The 22410-nt window shown below is 56.3% G+C and overlaps 1 protein-coding gene across 1 annotated transcript in view; it reads left to right on the top strand.

The window, feature by feature from the left end:
- The window catches only part of HMCN2 (hemicentin 2), a gene marked incomplete at both ends in the record, with an annotated part of 149376 nt that overhangs the window by 78055 nt on the left and 48911 nt on the right, over positions 1-22410 (top strand). The window contains 21 exons of the mRNA XM_079706160.1: positions 295-449; positions 1440-1718; positions 3227-3508; positions 4165-4273; positions 4520-4689; positions 5543-5697; positions 6140-6236; positions 6711-6806; positions 8325-8501; positions 10467-10624; positions 11464-11587; positions 12011-12186; positions 13211-13307; positions 13503-13622; positions 16111-16272; positions 17096-17377; positions 18404-18571; positions 19727-19840; positions 20273-20359; positions 21093-21284; positions 22145-22318. Coding sequence (XP_079562286.1) covers positions 295-449; positions 1440-1718; positions 3227-3508; positions 4165-4273; positions 4520-4689; positions 5543-5697; positions 6140-6236; positions 6711-6806; positions 8325-8501; positions 10467-10624; positions 11464-11587; positions 12011-12186; positions 13211-13307; positions 13503-13622; positions 16111-16272; positions 17096-17377; positions 18404-18571; positions 19727-19840; positions 20273-20359; positions 21093-21284; positions 22145-22318 — 3374 coding nt within the window. The remainder of the gene's footprint in view (positions 1-294; positions 450-1439; positions 1719-3226; positions 3509-4164; positions 4274-4519; positions 4690-5542; positions 5698-6139; positions 6237-6710; positions 6807-8324; positions 8502-10466; positions 10625-11463; positions 11588-12010; positions 12187-13210; positions 13308-13502; positions 13623-16110; positions 16273-17095; positions 17378-18403; positions 18572-19726; positions 19841-20272; positions 20360-21092; positions 21285-22144; positions 22319-22410) is intronic.

Raw genomic sequence — 22410 nt, 5'->3', positions numbered from 1 at the left:
CATACATATGTAGTCTTTCGTGTCTGGCTTCTTTCACCTAGCGCACAGTTTTTGAGGTTTTTTCATGTTGTAGCAGGTTTCAGTACTTCATCCCTTTTAACGGCTGAATAATATTCCATTGTAGGGATGAACCACTTTTTGTTTATCTGTTTATCCATTGATGGGCACTTGGGTTGTTGGTACCTTTCAGCGACTGTGAATCTTCCAGGCTTCCTTTTCCCAAGCAGCAGGCTCCCCTCTGTGTAGCCTGCCCCTGCCAGCTGGCCTTACGGACAGACTTGACCACCTTTCCAGACCTGTCCTTCCGGGGGACCCTCGCATCCAGCTGCAGGAGGATGGCCAGGTTCTCAGAATCACCACCAGTCACCTGGGGGATGAAGGGCGGTACCAGTGCGTGGCCTTCAGCCCAGCCGGCCAGCAGGCCAAGGACTTTCAGCTCAGAATCCACTGTGAGCCCAACCCCTTCCCGGCCCCCACCATGGGCTGCCCACCGCATGGAGGGCAGACGAGGGCAGACACGGGGGCCTATGAGGAGCGAGCCCCCGGTTCCGTAAAGCTGGGGGGGGGCCGGGGGGGGTGGGGTGGACCGCGAAGAACAGAGGGAATCTGGCCCAACGTTTCCCAAATCCCACTGTCCCCATCTGAGCTTCACAAGTTTTCCTATTCCTGATACCACTCAGGATGATTGTTTGCTTAAATCAAGTCACTTTTCTTTACACTGAAACTCATTTATGTAAAAGGATGTGTAACACTTCAAAGGGAAGTAGGAAGCAGGGCTGCTTGGCCTTGGTGGGAGGAAGCTGTGAAAACAAATGCAACCAAAGAGGGATTTTGGAAACCCTTAGGCTGTGAGCTGCCTGCATGTGGTAAAAAGGGCAGAGTAGAAAGTTCTAGAAAGGTTACGAACATAGTCGCACCAAGCACACCAAACAGCCTTTTCCTTTGTCGTAATCAGGCAGGAAGGAGATTTGGGGAGGGTGTAGCTGTTCTGTTACGAGATGCATGCCCACGTGTCCTGAGGATCAGCTTAGGTACCACCCAAGGTGTGTGACCTGCCCTGTAGGAACCCCGGATCCAGTTCGGCCCCTCGTTTTACAGATGGGGAGACTGAGCCCCAGAGAGGGGAAGTGACCTCTGCGGGTCATACAGCGAGTCAGAGGCAAAGTGGGGTCCGGAACCTGACCTGTGGCCCCTCCCCCGCTTTCTGCGCCTCTTGTGATGGCCGGGCTTGCCCCCCACGTCAGCGTGTCCCTAGCCGGTATCTCCTGTCTGTCCCCAGAGCCCCCCGTCCCTCCTCCCACCCCTGCAGTAGAAGCCTGTGACATGTGCGGTGCTTGTGGCCCACAGACAGGTGCATGGGGCTGCAAGGGATGGGACACCAGCCACCTCGGTGCTGGGCAGGCTCCCTGTGACTGCCCCCCGCCCCCCATTGTCCTCAGCACCTCCCACCATCTGGGGCTCCAACGAGACAAGTGAGTTGACCGTCATGGAGGGCCACCCCATGTGGCTCCTGTGTGAAGCCCGAGGAGTGCCCACGCCTGACATCACCTGGTTCAAGGATGGGGACCCCCTGCTGCCCAGTGCCGGGACCGTCTACACCAGGGGCGGCCGACAGCTGCAGCTGGAGAGGGCCCAGGGCTCGGACACTGGCATCTACACCTGCAGGGCCAGCAACCCCGTGGGGGTTGTGGAGAAGGCCACCCGGCTGGAGGTTTACGGTGAGCGGCCCGGGGTCGCAGCAGGAGCAGTGGTCAGCTGGGGCGAGTGGTGGGAGGGACTCTGGGCCGGGGTGGCCTCCGTCTGGCTCTAAAGGTGGGTGAAGGGAGCAGCCAGAGGCCCAGGAAAATGCGAATGAGGGGTTACCCAGGGAGAAGGGTCATCTCAGCTCGTCCAGCCTTCCTCAGGCGGGTGAGGAAACAGACACCAGGGGAAGGGCCTGTCTCGGGGCCCCAGCGGAGCCGAGTTGAGAATCCACGTCTCCCCCTCGCGGTTTAGGGCTTCTCAGGATATTGCGCCCACACCCCCATGACCACAGCTAATAACTAAGTGCTCTTAATTAGCCACGTACTGTGGTCCAGACCCTCTGGGGCTCATCACAGCGCTAGCTAATTTAATCACTGCACAGGGACTAGGGCCCTTGTCCTCCCACTCATGGGTGAGCGTGGTGGGCTCTGGGGCTGGCCCAGGTCACCCTGCTGGGAGGTGAGAGGACCCAGTTCCTACCTCGAGGGTCTGACTTGTGCTCTGTTAACCTCAGCGTTGGCCTGCCTGGAGGGGCTTGGCTCTGAGGACATGTGAAGAACTCAGAGGACAGGGTGTGTGTAAGAGGGCAGGGATGGGTCTGAGCAGATGAAGTCTGAGAAGGCAGAATGCAGCCTGGTGGGGTCATTCTGGTCCCTCTCGAGGAATCAGCTCCGGAGCTCTGGTCCCCAAAGATGCAAAGGGCTTGGGTGCTGGAGTCCTGGGGACCCCAAAGGGAAGTTGAGGTGTGTGGGGTCTACGGGCAGCCTCTGAGGTTGAGGCCAGCAGCCAACTCCGGGATTCTTATTCAGGGATCTGAGAACCTCCTGGAAATTGATGGAAAATGCATGTGTGTGTTTTCATTATATTTTCAGTGGGGCTAGTGACCCAGGCAATGTTGAGAAGCCCATGCCGTTCCCTCATCGCCCCATGTCTCCTGGCAATGACTCTGTGGGCTTGGCAACTTGGGGGCCCTCCCCAAGGGGAAGAGAGAAGCCCCCCCTCTGGCTACGCCCTTGGCCATCACTGGCTGAGTTAGGAGCCCCCAGAGGCTGGGCCGTCGGGCTAGGGTCTGCTCGCTTCCTCAGGCCAGGCAGGGGACCAGTCGTAGGAGTAGAGGTTCTGGCCTTGGGCCCTGGGGACCCATCGCTTTGGGTTCAGCGGATCTTGAGACCTACTGTGTGCAGATACCGAAGACGCACAGAGACAAGTGTTGTTCCGCTCAGGCTGAGCTCACGGGGGTAGCAGGGTGTGGAGAGAGGATGCAGGCAGGGTGGGGGTGGGGGTGGGGATGGCACCAAGGGGCAGAGGAGGGAGAGAGAGAGTGCTTCCGGCCAGGGTGCCGGGGGAGGCTCCCCGGAGGAGGTGATGATGTCTGAACAGGGGTTCCAGCTAGTGGAGGGGAGAAGGCATTTCGCATGGGTTGGGGTCTGGGAGGGACTTAACCAGGCTGCTGGTCCCTGAGCAGCCCCTGCCTCTTCCCTAGTCCCGCCCACCATCGAGGGCGCTGGCGGAGGGCCCCGTGTGGTGAAGGCCGTGGCCGGGAGGCCCTTGGCGCTGGAGTGTGTGGCCAGAGGCCACCCACCCCCCACCGTCTCCTGGCACCGCGAGGGGCTACCCGTGGCGGAGAGCAATGGGACGTGGCTGGAGGCGGGCGGCGGCATGCTGAGCCTGGAGAGCCCGGGGGAGGCATCTGGAGGCCTGTACAGCTGCGTGGCCAGCAGCCCCGCCGGGGAGGCCGTGCTGCAGTACTCCGTGGAGGTGCAGGGTGAGCCCAGGCCTGCCCCACCCGAGTCACCTGGGCCGTGGATCCCCCCTCCCATGCCTAGTGTGTGCAGAGGGAATGGAAGCGACCAGTGCCCTGGACTGCATGAGACAGATAAGGGGACAGATGAGGACCCTGCGACCTGGGCTGGGGCCCCTCAGGGATACAGTGTGGGCAGGGTTGATTCCCGGGATCAAGGGTCCCTGCTCCTGCCCATGACCCTGGGCCAGGTCATCCAGGGTGAAGGACACCGCTCTGCCTTCCAGGAGATGCTCCCGGTCAATGGGATGGACGTTTATACCCTGAGGCCCAAAGCTGGGTGGTGGGCGCTTGTCCCGGGGATGGGTGGGCGGGCCCTTCGCCTGCTTCTTCCATTTCACGGACACTTCACAGCCATTAACTCTGGATAAGGCAGGGAACAGGGAGACGGGACTCCTGAGCCCTGGGTCTGGTGGGAAGACATTGAATAAACAGACCAATCCTGTGGGGAGGCTGAACTTGGGTGGTCCTAGAAGGCCTTCTGGACGAGGGGCCGTTTATGGGAGTGCTTGAAGGGTGAGGTGAAGCTTGGGCCTGGCTCTGGCGGCACTGGGACTTGGAAGGGCTGTAGGCCGGGATTTCCTCAGCTCCAGACACCCAATGGTGGCTCCTGCCCACAGTGCCCCCGCAGCTCCTGTTGGCTGAAGGCTTGGGCCCGGTGACCACCCTCGTAGGACAGCCCCTGGACCTTCCCTGCCAGGCCTCAGGCTCCCCAGTGCCCGCGATCCAGTGCGTATGGGGTGGTGGAGGCCAGAACTGGGGGGGCTGGGGGACAGGCAGAGAGCATGCTTTGGGGGTGGGTGGGGACGGGAGATGCTTCCCCTACCAGGAGCATGAAAGAGGCCCCGGAGCCAAGGACCATGGAGCCAGGGACGTGAGAACAGGAGAGAGATGCTGCCTGGCCTCTTGGCCTGTCCTGTTGCCCCTACCTTCTCTAGCCTCAGGCTGACCTGTTCCCCTCCCCACACACCTTAGGTGGATGCAGAATGGCCGCCCAGCCGAGGAGCTGGCCGGGGTGCAGCTGACCTCGCAGGGGACCACACTGCACATCGACCATGTGGAGCTGGACCACGCGGGCCTTTTCGCCTGCCAGGCCACCAATGAAGCGGGCACTGCAGGGGCTGAAGTGGAGTTGTCTGTACACGGTGAGGGCAGCCTGGGGTTCTGGGGCAATGACAGCCCGAGATGCCGGGGTGGGTGAAGCCAGCCTGACAGACATGGGAAGGGCATGGAGCTGGTCTTCTCTGGACAGCATTTCTGGTCTGGACTTCCCAGCTCCCCAAAGAGACACAGGTGTGAGAGGGTGGTCTCAGCTGCTCACCACACTTGTCTACAGCCCTTCGATCCCCTCCCCAGCCTCCCCCCGACCCCGGCTTGCTCTCTTTATGCTGACCACGCTGAACTTCATTCAACTGTTTAAATACGTTGGCTTTCTTACCTCCAGTCCTGCAAATGCTGTTCCCTCTGCCTGGAACATTCTTCCTCTTTGCCTGATTAGCTCCTCCCTATCTTTCAGGTCTGTCCTAAAAAAACACCCCTTCCTCCAGGAAGCCCTCCTTGATTCCACCATGGTTATAATCTGCACTGCCCAGCCTCTCGTGGCCATAGCCCCCCACCTACTGTATTGGGATTTCTCGTTTGGCTGTTCATCTCCACTGCCCAGCTTGGGAGCTCTGAGGGCAGCACAGAACTTTCTCTGCTGTGTCCCTGTGCACAGTGCAGTGTGGGACACAGAGTAGATGCTCAGTGCACATATAGATGGATGATGGATGGATGGATGATGAATGGGAGAATTTGAAAGGGAAAGACTAGCTCTGCCGGCTCTCAGTCTGGCGCTCTTTCCCCTAAGGCCAGGTGTCTGGAGGGTTGAGTGGGGGGAGGCTAGAGGCCAGCCCTGCAAGGCCACTCCCTCCCTCCCCAGGCATTGAAGAGGTTTCTGGGTGCCCACTGCACCCCTCCTGACCCTGACTGGGCCTCCCTGCCTCTCCCTCTGCCCAGAGTTCCCATCGGTGGTCATAGTTGGGGGTGAGAACATCACAGCCCCTTTCCTGCAGCCTGTGACCCTCCAATGTGCAGGGACTGGGGTACCTACCCCAAGCCTCCGCTGGTGGAAGGATGGTGTGGCCCTGGCGGCCTTTGGGGGGAACCTGCAGGTACGTGCAAGGGCCCCAGGGCTGGCAGGCCGACCTTGCACAGGGGGAGGGGCTGCTTTTTAGTGGCCCCGGGGAGCCCAAGCGGAACTCTGGCAGCCTAGGGGCAGGACAAACAGAGTCCACTCATCCTAGAAATGCTCAGTGGACCTTGGGGTGCTGGGTCTGAAGAAGGAAGGGAGCCCTAAGCCTAGTCCAGGTCCCTGGAGTTTGAGCTCCCGGAGGGAGAAAATGGGGGGAGGGGAGTGTCCCCAAGACCAGAGGGATCCCCTGGAATCTGAACGTGTGGCTAGGAACTCCACCCGGAACCAAGCTTGTGCCCATGCCTCACTTCTCCTGCACTGGGGTCAACAGCAGCCTGGCCACTTGCTATGTCCCAGTGTTGCTCTGACCCCAGGCCCCGCCCACATCCTGGCACACACCTGCCCTTCCTCCTCTCCACCAGATCGAGAAGGTGGACCTGAGGGACGAAGGCATCTACACTTGTGCTGCCACTAACCAGGCTGGGGAGAGCAGGAAGGACGTGGTGCTCAAGGTGTTGGGTGAGGACGTGGGTGGGGGCGGAGCCTGCACCTGGGGTGGCGGGTGACTGAGTGCCCGCAGGGCTGCCGTGGGGGGTTGGGGACGGCTGGGGGCTCTAAAATTAATGTCACGTACTTAACTTTAGAAGTAGAAAATCATTTGCTCCGTGGTCACTTTTGGTGGTTTTCTGCCGGATTTTCAGTGGACAGCCTTGTTCTCATTCATATTTATCTTTGCTTGTTCTCTTCATTTGGGGGCTCATTTAGGTCCTTGTGTATATGGGCAAAGCCTGGCCCTTGTCACTCTTCGTGACTGTCTAGGGTCCACCTCCCCGGTGTGCGTGATGCTGGCTGTTCCTGGGGGGGTCGGGCACCAGGGTCGACCTAGTTGCCCAGCCCACCTTGGGAAGGCTGGGGAGGGGCACTGGGGAGGCCGAGATGAGCCACCCAGAGCCTGTACCCCCTCCAAGCCAGGGCTCTCCTCGTCTCCCCTAGTGCCCCCCAATATCGAGCCGGGCCTGGTCAAAAAGGCAGTGCTGGAAAATGCCTCTGTAAACTTGGAGTGTCTGGCTTCAGGCGTACCCACTCCTGGTAAGTAAGACCCCACCTGTTGGCTGAAAGCCACCTCCAGACAACCCCAGTTCCCCATCCAAAGAGGCGGGGCAGTGCCGCAGGCACCACTCTGGCTGTGGACGAAGCAGGATGAGATCAGCAGGGCTTCCCCCTCCCTCCCCAGTGTTCCCCTCTTCCTTGTCAACAGCTGTTTATGCAATGCCCATTACATGCCAGTCACTGCCAGGGCCCAGAGCCTTTGCACTGGTGTCTGAAACAAACCTGCCGGGTTTCTGCTGAGTTTGTGGCTTCACGGGGCTGCCCCGGGGCTGGCGGTGAGAACCAGGACCTCCATCTGGGCCTCTTCTCTAGACCAGCAGTTGAGCAAAGGTCTGGGAGCTAGGGCTAGGTGTGGGTGCCCGGCAGACAGGATGGGCCCAGGAAGGGGGTCCGTTTCCTGTCCTCCATCTGAACCAGGTCAACCCTGCTTTGCCTGGGATGGTGAGCCCTGGAGGTATTTGCCTTCTGCCATGGGGAAACCCTCTTCTGGGATGGACCCTGGCAGGAGGTAAGGAAGTTGAAGATACAGTCGGTCATTACTAATTTATTTATTATCTCTTTATTAACTTAATTTTTAAATTAAAGTATATTGGTTTACAATGTTGTGTTAATTTCTGCTGTACAGCAAAGTGATTCAGTTATACATATATATACACATTCTTTTTTTATATGCTTTTCCATTATGGTTTATCATAGGATATTGAATATAGTTCTCTGTGTTATACAGTAGAACTTTGTTGTTTATCCATTCTATATATGATAGCTTACATCTGATGACCCCAACCTCCTACTCCGTCCCTCCCCCAACCCCCTTTCCCTTGACAACCACCAGTCTGTTCTCTATGTCCACGAGTCTGTTTTGTAGATAGGTTCATTTGTGTCATATTTTAGATTCCACATATAAGTGATATCATATGGTATTTGTCTTTCTCTTTCTTACTTCACTTAGTATGATAATCTCTGGTTCCATCCATGTTGCTGCAAATGGCATTATTTTGTTCTTTTTTATGGCTGAGTAGTATTCCATTGTATATATGTGCCACATCTTCTTTATCCATTCATCCATTGATGGACATTTAGGTTGTTCCCATGTCTTGACTATTGTGAATAGTGCTGCTATGAACATGGGGGTGCACGTAGCTTTTTATAATTGGTCCATATTTATGAGGCTGCTGTTTTGGGGTATACCATGTTCTCCTCTAAAGATCTCCCTCATGGGTGGTCTCCTGGCAGGGGGAGGACGTGAGGGACTGGGCTGACTTTGACTCTCCTTGCTCCTGGCTGCCCCAGCCTTCATCCCTCTCTGCCTTCGGTTCCATCTCAGACAACGCTGCCCTGTTCTGCCCCGCCCCCTTCCTGGAGAACACTGGCTTTCTCCAGTGCCTGAGATAAAGGCACACCATGTGGCCACCCAGGAAGCCTCTCCTGGATGCCCATGGCACAGGGCACAGTCTGAAGGGCTGGCAGGGACCCTTTCGTCTCTCTTCTCTTCACCAGATATCTCCTGGTTCAAGGGCCACCAGCCTGTCTCTGCCCAGAAGGGAGTGACGGTGTCAGCTGATGGGAGAGTTCTCCTCATTGAGCGAGCCCGGTTTTCTGACGCTGGGAGCTACCGCTGTGTGGCTTCCAATGTGGCGGGCAGCACAGAGCTGCAGTATGGCCTACGGGTCAATGGTGAGCTGCCCTGAGACTAAAGGGATCCTTGTCCCCAAAGTTGTCTTGCATCCATTTGTCCCTCAGTCTGTCCATCCATCTGTCATCCGTCCATCCTTCCTTCCATCCATCACCCATTCATCCATCCTTCCTTCTATCCATTGATAATTTATCCATCCATCCTTCCTTCCATCCATCATCCATTCGTCCATCCTTCCTTTCATTCATCTTTCCCTCCTTCCATCCATGGATAATTTATCCATCCATTCTTCTATCCATGCATGGAAACCCCCAACTGTTCTTCCACGGATCCAACCATCCATCCAGTCCTCTGCCTATCCACCCATCCATCCATCTAACCATCCATTTATTCAAACATCAATTCCTCCATCTACTGAGCACAGGCGTACCTCAGAGATACTGCAGGTTCATTCAGTTCCAGACCACCACAATAAAGCGAATATCAAAATAAAGCAAGTCACATGAATGTTTTGGTTTCCCATTGCATAGAAAAGTTCTGTTTACACTATACTGTAGTCTAGTAACTGTGCAGTAGCACTATGTCTAAAGAAAGTACAGACTTTAATTAAAAAGTATTTTATTGCTAAAACATGCTAACCATCATCTGAGCCTTTGGTGAGTCGTAGTAGCAACATCAAAGATCACTGTTCACAGGGCTTCCCTGGTGGCGCAGTGGTTGAGAGTCCGCCTGCCGATGCAGGGGACGCGGGTTCGTGCCCCGGTCCGGGAAGATCCCACATGCCGCGGAGCGGCTGGGCCCGTGAGCCATGGCCGCTGAGCCTGCGCCTCCAGAGCCTGTGCTCCGCAACAGGAGAGGCCACAGCAGTGAGAGGCCCGCGTACCGCAAAAAAAAAAAAAAAAAAGATCACTATTCACAGATCGCTCTAACAGATAGAACAGTAAAGGAAAAGTTTGAAATATTGCGAGAATTACCAAAATGTGACACAGAGACCAGAAGCGAGCCAATGCTACCGGAAAAATGGCACCGATAGACTTGCTCAAGGCACGGTTGCCACAAACCTTCAGCTTGTAAAAAACACAACATCTGCAAAGTGCAGTGAGGTGGAGCACAATAAAACGAGGTGTGCCTGTACGTGCTCTGGGCAGACCCTGGGGCTGCAGCCCTGGCCAAGACGGACCCAGGAGCTTTCAGTCTAGTGGAGGATATAGTAATTGGATACTTACCCAAAGTAGTTTCATGACAATTGTGATAAGAGCTAGGAAAAGTGGGGTACAACTGAATGCCTGGAAATGGGGCGCTGACCTGGCCTGGGGGGTCCCAGGAGGCATCTTTGAGAGCTGGATGCCTAAACGGAGACCATGTGCAAAATGCTAAGGCTATAGAGAATCTGAGAAACTGAAAGGAGGCTGGGGGCTTGGAGCTTACAGAACAGTGAGAGGAGGGGCCAGAGTGGTGCTGGGGAGCAGATGGAGGCTGGAAAGATTGGGTCTTTATCCTGAGAGCAGGGGGTAGGTAGCTGGACACAAGGCTGGGACCCTGAGTGTCATGGCTCATGCCTCCCAGATACAACTGAATCTTCTGACCATTTTCTGCCCACGAGGGGCTGTCTGTAGGCTGATACCTCTGGGTTGGAAAGCAAAACCTGCCCAGGGATTCTCAACCCTGGCTACCCCTATGCCATCCCCCTGATAATGGCCTCATGCTGACCAGAAGGCCCAAGTTCAGGTGCTGCTTGTGCCAGTTCCTAGCTGGTCAGCCCTGGGCAGGTGACGTCCCTCTCTGAGCCTCAGTTTCCCATCTGTGGCAGCCTCATGGTGGGGTTGGAAGGGTGAGATGAGCAACCTCAAGGACCGTGGAGCGCTGCGCCCATGTTGGGAGTGGCTGTCCCTAAGCTTTTGTTTGTGGCCGTGTGCGGGTACCCAGCCAGGTACCCAGCCAGGGACCCTGCCTGCTTCACCCCCAGCGGGGCTCAGCCTGTGCCCTGTGCCGCCCTCACCCTGCAGCGCCTCCCCGCATCACTCTGCCACCCAGCCTGCCGGGCCCCGTCATGCTCCACACCCCGGTTCGGCTGACCTGCAATGCCACGGGAGCCCCCAGCCCCATGCTGATGTGGCTGAAGGATGGAAACCCCGTGTCCACGGCAGGGACCTCCGGCCTCCAGGTCAGTGGGGGTGGGCGGTCCTGAGTCGCCTCCCGGGTGCCGCAGTAGGTGCTGGGAGCAGAGGTCAGGGCCTGGGAGTGCCGAGGGGAGAGGGCAACAGTGATGGCCCGGGATGGTCGGCTGGAGGGAGGAAGAGGAGCTGCTGAACGGAGTCTAGAGCCAGGTGGTCTCCAGAAACTTAATGCACACCACCAAGGTGAACCGAATATGTAATCTAAACATTTCTAGTAGCTGCATTAGGATGAATGAAAAGAAACAGGTGAAACCAATTTTAATAATGCATGTTAAGGACTTCCCTGGTGGTCCAGTGGTTAGGACTCCTGGCTTCCACTGCAGGGGGCATGGGTTTGATCCCTGGTTGGGGAACTAAGATCCCAAAAGCCTCATAACGCGGCATAAATAAATAAATAAAAGTGTCCTTTGGCTACTTTATTTATTTATAAATAAATAAAAAGTGAATATTAAAAAGAAACTGCTGTATAAAAAAATACATTTTAGTTTACCCAGTATATCCAAAAAGTATCATTGCATCACGTGATCATTATACAAAATCATTAACCAGACATTTTACATTCTCCTTTTTGTACAAACTCTTTGAAATCAGTTGTGCATCTTACACCTGGGGACCAGCCCTCTTTCAAGGGCTCCCTAGCCATAGCCCTACTGCAGGGGACTTTCTCAGGACCGATGTTATTCCCCACCAGCCAGCAGAGGTCCTGAGGTCTGGGTAGAGCTCGAGGTTCCTCTGCATTGTGGCGGGCCCCGGGGGTCTGGGACAAGCTGCCCGCTGTGCCTGCTAGCAGGGCCTGACCTCATGTGGACTTCCTTCTGGGCCACAGGTCTTCCCTGGGGGCCGGGTCCTCACGCTGGCCAGTGCCCGGGCTTCCGACTCTGGCAGCTACTCCTGCGTGGCTGTGAATGCAGTAGGCGAGGACCGCCGGGACGTCACCCTGCATGTCCACAGTGAGTGTCAGGCCCTGGACTCTGCCGGCTGCAGGCCGGCGGCTCAGGAAGGCGGGGCTGGGGCATCCCCGGGGGTTGGATGTGGGAGGTCTGGCCTGAGACTGTGTCTGCCTTCATGTAGGGGTCAGTTGGACCCCCAGAGCCCTCTCCTAGAGTGTGAGCTCCCCTGTTGTGGACAGGTGGGCGGGTGGGCCCTTTCCTCAGTGGTAACATCTGGTACGACTAAAGTACAAAATCATATTCAGGATATTGATGGTATAATGCACCATCCTATTCAGGTTTGGGGGCCTCCTCTGAAGGTCATCAAGGGGAGGACAAGAGGGCTGCAGCTCAGGGGGTGGGCCCTCATCCTAATGGTGACTTCCCATCCCTGGTATTTGCTCCTGGCTGCTGAGAAAGCCCCTGCCCCGCCCCCTCCCGCAGTGCCCCCAAGCATCCTTGGAGAAGAGCTGAATGTGTCCGTCGTGGCCAACGAGTCAGTGGCCCTGGAGTGCCAGAGCCACGCTGTGCCCCCTCCCGTGCTGAGCTGGCGGAAGGACGGCCGCCCCCTGGAGCCCCGGCCTGGCATCCGCCTCTCTGCAGACAAGGCCTTGCTGGAGGTGTGCGGCCTCCCAGGCCACCAAGGGGGCCCCCACTGTGAGCAGAGCTGAGCCCTGAACAGGGCAGGCTGAGGTGCCCCCGTGAGCCTCAGTTCAGCTCACTGTGACCTGCAGGCCCCTCCAGTCCCAGGACCCATCAGAGCTGCTTCCAGCCAAAGAGGGATGGAGAGCGAAGCCCCAGGACTGAGTCCTCAGTGGCGGGGTGGGGGGGTGCACTTCCCTCAGGACCCCCACGAGTTTTTCACTCCTTGTTCGAAAGTCTCCTTGCCTTTGGGCATTTAAGGCCCTTCGTCTGGCCCAGCAAGGCAGGGGTTAATTAGGGTCAGGGACTCTGGAGTCACAGCCTGGATTTAAATTTTAGCTCCACCTCCTCCCAGGTCTTTGGGGGGTCATGTTCTGACCACCCTGGCCTCCGCTCTCTCACCTGTGAGCACCTGGTGCCTTTCTTCTGGGGTGGCTGGGAGAGTCCTAGAGAATGCCTGTGAGGCCCCAGAGAACAGCTGGTCCATGTCAGCTGGGGGAGGGGACGTACCTCCCCAAGGCGCGGGGAGAACCCTCCACTCCAGCCTGTTCTTCCTTCTCCCACCCCTCTACATCTTGTGATACGATCATTCCCAACTCTGAGCCCCTTTGTTTGGTTTCCTCTGCCTGGAATACCGCCCCCTCCTTCCCTTCATTCTACTAAGCCACAGCCTAGCTCCCTCACCCCACTAGGTCAGGATCTGACCCCTGAGGACAGGGTCCCCTCTGCCTCCTCCTTGGAACAGGACCGGGCTGCGGATGTGAAGTGGGGTGAGGCTGGCAGGGCCGCCATTTGTGCCCAGTCCATGTCAGGCCACCAAGGCCCTGGCTTCCAGAAACTTCCCGGTACAAGAGGCGCAGCAGGTGCTACCACTGCTCCGTGGTTCCGGGTGGGAGGGGGGACTCAGCAACGTAAAGTGACATGCCCAAGGTCACACAGTCTGTCCGGGGGTAATCCCATCTGTGCCGCCCCCGCTGATGGGCTGTTTTTGCTCTCGGCCAGGTGGACAGAGCCGGGGTGGCGGACGCAGGCCGCTATACCTGCGAGGCGAAGAACCAGGCAGGCTGCTCGGAGAAACACTACAACCTGAATGTCTGGGGTGAGGGTCTTCTGGGCTGGGCTGGGGTCCCTCCCCCTGCCCCTGGGAGGGCTGGCTCTCAAGCCCTGGGGTTGGGGCTGCCTTGAGTGGGTTCTAGGACACAGCCCTCCTCCACCCCACCCTCACCCCCCCGGGGTCCCTTTCTTATCCCAGCCCTCAACTTCCTGCCCACCTCACCTCCTCTCTTTTACTCAGTCCCTCCAGTGTTCCCCTCACCAGAGCCTCGCACCCTGACTGTGACCGAGGGGCGCCCCGCCAGGCTGTCCTGCGAATGTCGGGGCGTCCCCTTCCCCAAGATCTCCTGGAGGAAGGACGGTAGGATGGCTGACCTCGCCCAGCCCTACCCACATTGCCCCATCCAAGGAGGCTGCTCCCTGCCCTCGCTGGGTGCCCCCATTCTTGTTGAGTTGGAGGTGGGTGGGCTTACAGCCCTAGGGGGTGTGGGTGCTGGTTACAGAAGGCCCTGCAGCCCCTCCTCAGCCAATGAGAGCTGGATTGATCCTCAGGCCTCACTTCAGATGTCTCTTCTTCCAGGAAGCCCTCCCTGACTTCCACCCCAGTCTAGGCCTCCTTGACGCCACCCCTGTATGTTAGCTCGTCATATTACCCACCTTAGTCCTTCAATGTCTGCTCCTCCGTGAGCCCGTGAGCCCTGGGAGGCACTGTCTGGGAATTCAGCAGTGGCTAAGACAGTGCCCGGTACAAAACAGGTGCTCAATAAATATTTGGAATTCATTCATTTAACCAGCATTTGTTGAGAGCCTCTCTGTGCCAGGCCCCATTCTAGGTGCTGGACATACGGCACTGGATTGAGGCGGTCAGGTAATAAATGAGAAGTTAGTATAGGCATACCTCTTTTTATTGTGCTTTGCTTTACTGAGTTTCGCAGACGTTGTGTTTTTTATAAATTGAAGGTTTATGGCAACCCTGCCTCCAGCAAGTCTATTGGTACCATTTTCCCAACATTTTCCAGCATTTGCTCACTTTTCGTCTCTGTCACATTTTGATAATTCTCCCAATATTTATAACTTTTTTATTATTATAATTATGTTTGTTATGGTGGTCTGTGATTAGTGATCTTTGAAATTACTATTGAAAAAAGATTATGGCTTGCTGAAGGCTCAGATGATGTTAGCATTTTAAAGTATTTTTCATTAAGTTATGTACGTTGTGTTTTTAAACATAATAGTGCACACTTAATAGACTAAACATAATTTTTATATGTACTGGGAAACCAAAAAATCACGTGACTCGCTTTATTTCGATATTTGCTTTTTGCGTTGGTCTGGAACCGAACCTATGATATCTCCGAGGTATGCCTGTAAATGACTTAATACCTGACATGGTAAGTGCTATGGAGAGAAATAAAATCCAGGAAAGGGGAGAAGTTGTGAGGGGGGAGGGAGGTGGGATTTGCAATTTTAAGTTGGGTGGCCAGGGACATTTGACCAAGCAGATGTGGAGAAGGTGAGGGATGAGCATGAGGATATTGTAGGGAAAAGCATTCCAGGCAGAGGTGATGGCGGGTGCAAAGGTCCTGGGGCAGGGATGAACCAAGCATGTTTGAAGAACAGCAAAGAGGCCAGTGGGGCTGGAGTAGATTCAGCAAGGGGGCGGTAGCAGGAGATGGTCACCTGTGTGATGGGGGTGGATCAAAGGCTGTAAGGATCTCAACTTTTACCTTGAGCGAGATGGGGCTTCTGTAGGGGTCTGATTTGTACTCTAGATGGTTCCTACCAGCATGATGAGAATAGAGCATTGGGAGCAAGGGTGGGAGTAGCGTGGCCAGTGAGGGGGCTCCTGCAGGGACTCTGGGCAAGAGATGCTGGCCCTTGGACTAGGTGGGTATCCATGAGGTGTTGGGTGGGGGCCATAGTCTGGATGCATCTCAAAGGTGGTGCTGGCCGGATTTTCCGACGGCTGGGATAGGGGGCTAAGGAGAAGGAGGAGTCGGGGATGACTTTTGGCCTGGCAGTCAGGAGAGTGATTCTGCCGTCACCCAGATGGAGAGGCTGCAAGGGCAGGTCTGGGGGAGCAGATAGGGAGTTCGGGGCATTTAATTTTGAGATCTGTTAGACACCCAACAAGTTGGCAAGTGGGCAGTCAGACATAGGTGTCTGGAGCTCAGAAGAGAGGTCTGGACTAAGAATAAATCCAGAAGTGACAAGACAACTCGAGATCACCAGGGGAGAGAGCATGGACAGAGAATAGAATGTAAGAGCGAGGAAGAATGTCATGTGGCCACCTAGTCTCCTCCCCCTGCTGGGACACATGCTGATGGTTGGCCAGAGCCCAGAGGGCCGCTCTGCTGTGAACAGGTGCAGGATGTTGGAAGTTAGTGTTTAATCCAGTGCCTCTTGGTTTACAAAATCCTTCCCTGCATCGGGGTCTCCTTGCTGCCAGGTGTACCAGCTGCTTGGTCTCCCTCCCCCATCTCTGTAGCTAGATGGATGGGTCATTCATTCGATAGCCTTCACTGAGCGCTATTATATGCCAGGCCCCGGAGAACCTCTAAGGATCCCAGGGGGAAAGTGAGGCAGGGTCTGCCCTCCAGGACAGCCCACGCCAGGGCAGGATTCGGACGTGCCACCTGCAGGCTTATCTGTGTTGGGGAGAGGCTCGGTGTTATGGGAGCTCAGAGTGGGTTCCGGGATCAGATTTGGTGCTCAGGGAAGGCTTCCTGGTGGAGGTGACATCTAAGTGGGCACCTGACGCATGAGCAGGAGCTGGCCAGGATGGATGGGAGGACAAGTGTTCGAGGTGGAAGGACCAAGGACCAGGGGCTTCTTTCTCATGCATCCAGGTCAGCCTCTGCCCATGGACGGGGCCGGCCTTGGGCAGGTGTCAGCTGTGGGGCGGCTGCTGTATCTAGCACAGGCCCAGCCGGCCCAGGAGGGAACGTACACCTGTGAGTGCAGCAACGTGGCCGGAAATAGCAGCCAGGACCAGCAGCTGGAGGTGCATGGTGAGTCAGGCTGGGATGACCTGAACCAGGTGGAAGGGGCCAGAAGGGGCCCAAAGGGTGGGCAGCCAGGTGCCCTGGCAGGGAAGACCTCACCCCAAAACCCAAGCAAAGACAAAACAGGGCTGATGAGAGCACTGGCCTGTTACCCCTTAGCTCTCTGGCGTTTCAGCTGCCCCCTACCCCCAGCCAGCTTCTTACAGCTCCTGACCTCAGCGTGAGAGAGGGGGCAGCGTGATCCTAAGAAGCCCCCAATGGTCCAGAGGGGGAGAAAAACACAGCTTGAAACAGTTGGAAACTAAAGAAATGTAACATTGATATGAAGCTCCTGTACGTGATGGAAACATAAGTCTCCATCTACTTCTCCTGCCGGGATGAAATTAAATATCTCAACCTTGTAAAAATCATTCTAGAAAATAAAACCAAAAAAATGCTGTTCTGCATCCTGGGGAGAACCCCACCTGTGGAATAATCCCTCACCCTTGGCCAGTCCTAACAGCTGTTTCAGTTCTGGGAAGCCTCTGGTTTCTAAGGAAGGAAACCCCTCACAAATCTTCAGGGCTGTTCTGTGAGCTCACTGTCCAAACGGCAGGCCTTCTTGTGATTCACAGGGTGTGGAGAGGGGACCATGGGATACTTTTCTGACCCCATTATAGAGGTGCAAAGTGGAGGCCCAGAGAGGCGAGGTCACCTGGCTAAGGTCACACAGCCAGCGAGGGGCATGGAGGAACACAGGCCAAATGGAGGCGAGCCCAGAGCCTGGCATGTGGCGCGTGTTTGGTGCCCGGCGGCCCACGTTCCCTGACGTGCTTTCTCCCCATGCCAGCTCCCCCTCAGATCGCGGGCCCCCGGGAGCCCCACACACAGGTGTCCGTGGTCCAGGACGAGGAGGCCACTCTGGAATGCAACGCCACAGGGAAACCCCCGCCCAGGGTGACGTGGGAGCGGGACGGCGAGCCAGTGGGGGCCGAGCCTGGCCTGCGGCTGCAGAGCCAGGGTCAGAGGCTGCACGTGGAGCGGGCTCGGGCTGTCCACGCCGGGCGCTACAGCTGCGTGGCCGAGAACGTGGCCGGGAGGGCCGAGAGGAGGTTTTCACTCTCTGTGCTGGGTGAGGACTGGCGGCCTGCTGGAGGAGGGCAGGAAGGGAACCAGACTGGAGAAGGCAAGGCTGCTTCCGTCCCCAAGCTGTGCTCCTGGGGCCACCCCTTTTCCTGCCAGGAGTCAGACCCCTCTGGGTAGGGCTCCTGTTGGGAGAAGCTGCAAACGCTGCTCCCAAAATCAGGATTGGCTCCAAATAGCCCTCATTTCCCTCCCTCCCTGCCTCCCGTGTTTGCTGTTCCCCTTCTCTGTTGCGGGCATTCTTTATCCTGCATGACTCGTATGTGATGGGGGAATTCGGGGGTCCCCGAGAGATCAGGAAGATCCTGACCGCTGTCCTGGGAAATCAGGGCAGCTTCCTGTAGGAGGTGACCTTTTAGCTGAAATGCAAAGGCTGAGTAGGGGTTCGTCGGGAGCCGGGGTGAGAGGAAGAGTGCCAGGCAGAGAGAACAGACTCTGCGGAGAGCTGGGGCACATTCACGGTGGCTAGAAGAGCCTTGTGATTCCAGTCTCTTACTGAGCTCCTACTGCATGCCTCAGGGTGGAGGCAGGGAGTGGAGAGAGACAAGGAGAGAGAGGTGGGCAGGGGTCCTTTAGGGATGACCCTCTCACGTCTCCATCATTGCTGGGATCCCCAGCCTCGCCCACCTATCCCTGCCTGATAGGGTGTGGCTTCCTTTCTGAATGGAACTCTGCTCTGTGGATTTAGGGACCCATCTGGTGTCCCCCTTTGCTCTAATTCCCGTCTCGTTTGCTCAGTCTTTGCTCCATGCCAGGCTCTGTGCTAAGCGCTCTACACATGTCCTTGTCGAAATCTCTTGGCATTCCAACGAGGGGTCGGGGACACTGGGGCCCAAGCCTGACACCAAAGCCCAGCCCGTGGCCATCACTCACGCAGCTCTGATCTTGTCGCTTCTGATCCTCAGGCTTCCCTGACTGGGGGGCGGGGGTCCTCGGCGAGGGCACTGGTGGGGAGCCAAGCAGGAGTGTACAGCCCCCGTCTGCATCCTGAATGCGGCTTCTTCTCTGTGTCTAGTGCCCCCAGAGCTCACTGGAGACTTGGACCCACTGACCAATGTCACGGCTACCTTGCACAGCCCCTTGACGCTGCTCTGTCAAGCCACAGGCATCCCACCTCCAGGGGTCCTCTGGTTCCGAGGGGAGGAGCCCATCAGCCCTGGGGAGGACACCTACCTCTTGGCAGGTAAGGTGCCAGTCAGGAGAGTATCTGGTTATCGGGTCTGGACCTCTACCTCTGTCCATCACATGCCTGTGACCTCTGATCCTGCACTGCCAGGCTTGGTTGGGATAACCGTTTTAGCTGTTGGTCCCCTGAGAGTGCACCCAAAAACACTGGTCAGGTGAGGTGCTCCAGGAAAAAAAAATCAGATTTAAATAAGTTTGGAAAAGTCTTCCTGTTCTGCTCTTCTGGAGACTCACAGTGACCATCTGTATAGTCAAGGTTCTGATAAGTCCTGCAGAAAAAAATTCTCACGGCACCTATGAAACATAGCATGGAACCGTAACAAACTTTGGGAAATCTGATCTAAGCACTTTCTCCTTTGAATATTCATCTTCCTCACAAAGTTGGTTTGTGATGGTTCTTGCTGGAATACAAATGGGGAAACTGAGGCCCAAGAGACAATATCCCATCAGAATCTTTCAGGGACTTCCAGGCCCCCTGAAGCTCAGCCTCAATGACCCGTCAGTTGTTCCATGCAGCCAAAGCTGGGATGGTAAATAAGTTTCCCCTTGTGCACCACTTCTGAGCACTTGGTGGGGGCCGCCAGATTCAGTGTGATGATATGAATTCAGAGACTGCATCTGGGCCCAGCAGAAAGGAGAGTGGTGATCAATTAGTGATGTCTGCCCTGGGTGCAAGAATAGCGGTGATGATGTATATCTGCCTTCCTTGGGCTGGTCTTAGGAGATCCTTGCATTCCTCTGAGAGGAGCTGGTTCACCTCTGAGAGGTCCCTGGGAGAAGGTGGCCTTTTACCAGGTCCATCAGAGTCGAATGAGGGTTCTGATCTGAGCCAGAACTACATAAATCATTGCTGTCCTTTTAGCCCCAGCCAACCCACAGAAGAGAGGGTAGCCAGGTGACAGATCCTTCTTACTAGAACAGGGTCCTCAAGTTTACCCTGGTGTAGGTCTAATGTCCAGGGGGCTCCATCTATCTGTTTACCCTCCTGGGCCTCAGTTTACCCGTCTGAGGAATGGAACATTGTGGGAGGCAGACACCTATACCTCTAAATATAATGCCTGGCATGCTCCTCTTCCTGGCGGGCGGCCTGGGCTCAGCTTGGGAGAGAAGGCTGCTCATAGCTGTGCTTGGAGCCCACTCCCCGCCTCCCCAGGTGGCTGGATGCTGAAGATGACCCGGGCCCAGGAGCGAGACAGAGGCCTCTACTCGTGCCTGGCAAACAACGAGGCTGGGGAGGTGCGAAGGAACTTCAGCGTGGAGGTCCTGGGTATGTCACCGCCCCATTCTCATGGGCACCCACCAATCCTTTCCCTCCGGCCTGGGAGCTTCTGAGGGTGGGGTCTGGCACCGGCAGGAGGGAGAAGCCAAGCCTTGTTTTCTTTGCCTCATCAGCAATCTCTTCTCTGAGGCTGCCATAGAACTTTCCAGAAACAGCTGGAACTAACCCCAGATGAAAGGGGGAAAAGATTTTCAATACCACCCAACTGCCTTCCTCTGTTCAGGGCCTTCTCCCAGAGGCACTGGTACTTCCCTCAGCCAGCTGCTGAGGGTTAGGGTTAGGGTTTATTAAACTCACAGCCCCATGGAGGCAGGCGTGAGAGGATGGGGAAATGGAAGAGAGGTGCCAGGGGCTCTTAGCTTCCTGCTCTGTGATTGTTCAGCTTGGTCAGTTAGTGTCTGTCTTCCCTGCTTCTCCCAGTTCCTCCCAGTATCGAGAACGAGGACCTGGAGGAGGCAATCAAGGTTCCCGAGGGGCAGACAGCTCACCTGACGTGCAATGTCACGGGTAAGGGACACACACAGTGAACTAGAAGAAGGGTGAGAGGCAGCTCCGAGAAGGAGGGGGTCCCCGGAGATCTGGGCTGCCTGCCCCCAGCCCTGCTGCTCCCCACGGAGGGTCTCTCACCATCTTGGCCTTTGCACTCTCTGTGCCTCCGCCCCAAACACTCTTCCCTACTCCTCATCTGACTTCAGAGCTCAGCTTCCAGGACCCTCCACAAGGAGTCTTTGGCTGACCCTTTGGGCCCATGGGCTCCTACAGGTCCCAGTGCTCCCCTATCCCAGCACTGACCACACTGGACCATAGTGGCCTTGTGATATCTGTGTACCCCAGCCAGGCTCTGAGCTCCTTGAGGACCAAGGGCTACCTTGTCACCATGATTCCCCCAGTGCCCAGCAGAGTAGGCTCCCATTAATGCTTGTGGGCTGGGAGAGATGGATGGATGGATGGATGGATGGATGGATGGATGGATGGACGTGATAACTTGCCTTTCTGTCCTGCCTGTCTGTACCAAGCCATTCCTGCCCACAACCTGGGTAAGGAAAAGGCAATCAAACCACATAGGAAAGGACCCAGGCCAGGCTTGGTGGCTGCTTCTGTGTCTTGCCCTGTTGCATGGGTCTGGACTAAGATGGAGAATTGATGTCCCCTGCCCCATCTTGGAGCGGCCTCTGACCTCTTGTTTGACCTGGTCAAAACCTGCTGAAGCATTTCACTTGCCTCTCCCCTCTGCATACAGGCCACCCACAGCCCAAGGTCACATGGTTCAAAGATGGCAGACCCCTGGCTGGCGGAGATGCCCACCGCATCTCTCCAGATGGAGCCCTCCTGCAGGTCCTCCAGGCCAACCTGTCTAGTGCAGGCCACTACTCCTGTATTGCGGCCAACGCCATAGGAGAGAAGACCAAACATTTCCAGCTTAGCGTCCTGGGTAAGTGCTAAGCCTCTTCTGGCCGCCATAGGTGCCAGCAGGCTGGTACCAAGGTGACCAGCTCCTTATAGACAACTTCCCACAAAGCACTTTACTATTTTTTCTTCCACGTCAACAACAACAAAAATAATAATAACAGCCCTATTGGCTGAACATCTACCATGGGCCAGGCATTTGGACAGGTCTGATTAGCTGAATCTTTTCAACAACCCTAGGAGGTAGGAGATGTGCTTGTCCCCATGTCACCAATGAAGCCCTGAGGCTTAGAGAGGTGACAAGACTCCAGGCCCCAGGGTCGGGGCTCACACCCAGGCAGTCAGTCTCCCAAGGGCTGTCAGCATGAACTGTCTCATTAGGAGACACAGGGGTCTAGAAGTTGGGAGGAGCACAGATCTGTTTCTTAAAATGCTGTTGGTAAAAGGGAGGGTCCCCAGTGAGAGCTGAAAGAGAAAATGTGGGGACCAATGAAAGCAGAGCTATTCTACCCAGCAGGGAGTAAAACTCCATCCCCACCTCTGCTCAGAGAGTGGTAAAAATTGGAACCACAAGCAGAATTGAGAAGGCTCTGGTTCAATGAGTAGATTCCGGATGTTAAGAGACTATTGGGGAAATTGAGGCACAGCTGACCAGCTTCCCCTATGGTATTGCTTAGTGATGGAGGAGCCTGGGCTCTGGGTCACCCAGGCCTGAATTCAAGTGTGGCCACATGGTGCGTGGTTCCTCCGAGCTTCAGTTTCCCCTCTGTGCCATGCAAGTAGCAAAAGCACCGAAGCCAAACACCAGGGTCTGAGGCTTTTCTGGGTCCTTGGGCCCAGGGTGGGGGATCTCCGTTAACGAGCACACTCCCTGCCCCACCGCAGTGGTTCCCACCATCCTGGGGTTGAGCAGGGACAGCGCGGACGAGGAGGTGACCGTGACCATCAACAACCCCATCTCTCTGATCTGCGAGGCGCTGGCCTTTCCCTCCCCCACCATCACCTGGATGAAGGACGGGGCCCCGTTTGAGGGCTTGAACAACATCCAGCTGCTCCCAGGTGATGCCCTCGGGGCGGGGAGGAGGGAGGGAGGGGGCAGGTGATGGGTCAGCGGGCTGGGTCAGAGGACGGCAGCGAAGCGAATGCCTGGG

This window comes from Hyperoodon ampullatus (assembly GCF_949752795.1).
Source record: "Hyperoodon ampullatus genome assembly, chromosome: 6".
NCBI classification, from domain to species: Eukaryota; Metazoa; Chordata; class Mammalia; order Artiodactyla; family Ziphiidae; genus Hyperoodon; species Hyperoodon ampullatus.
This window is presented reverse-complemented; position numbering and strand designations above follow the sequence as displayed.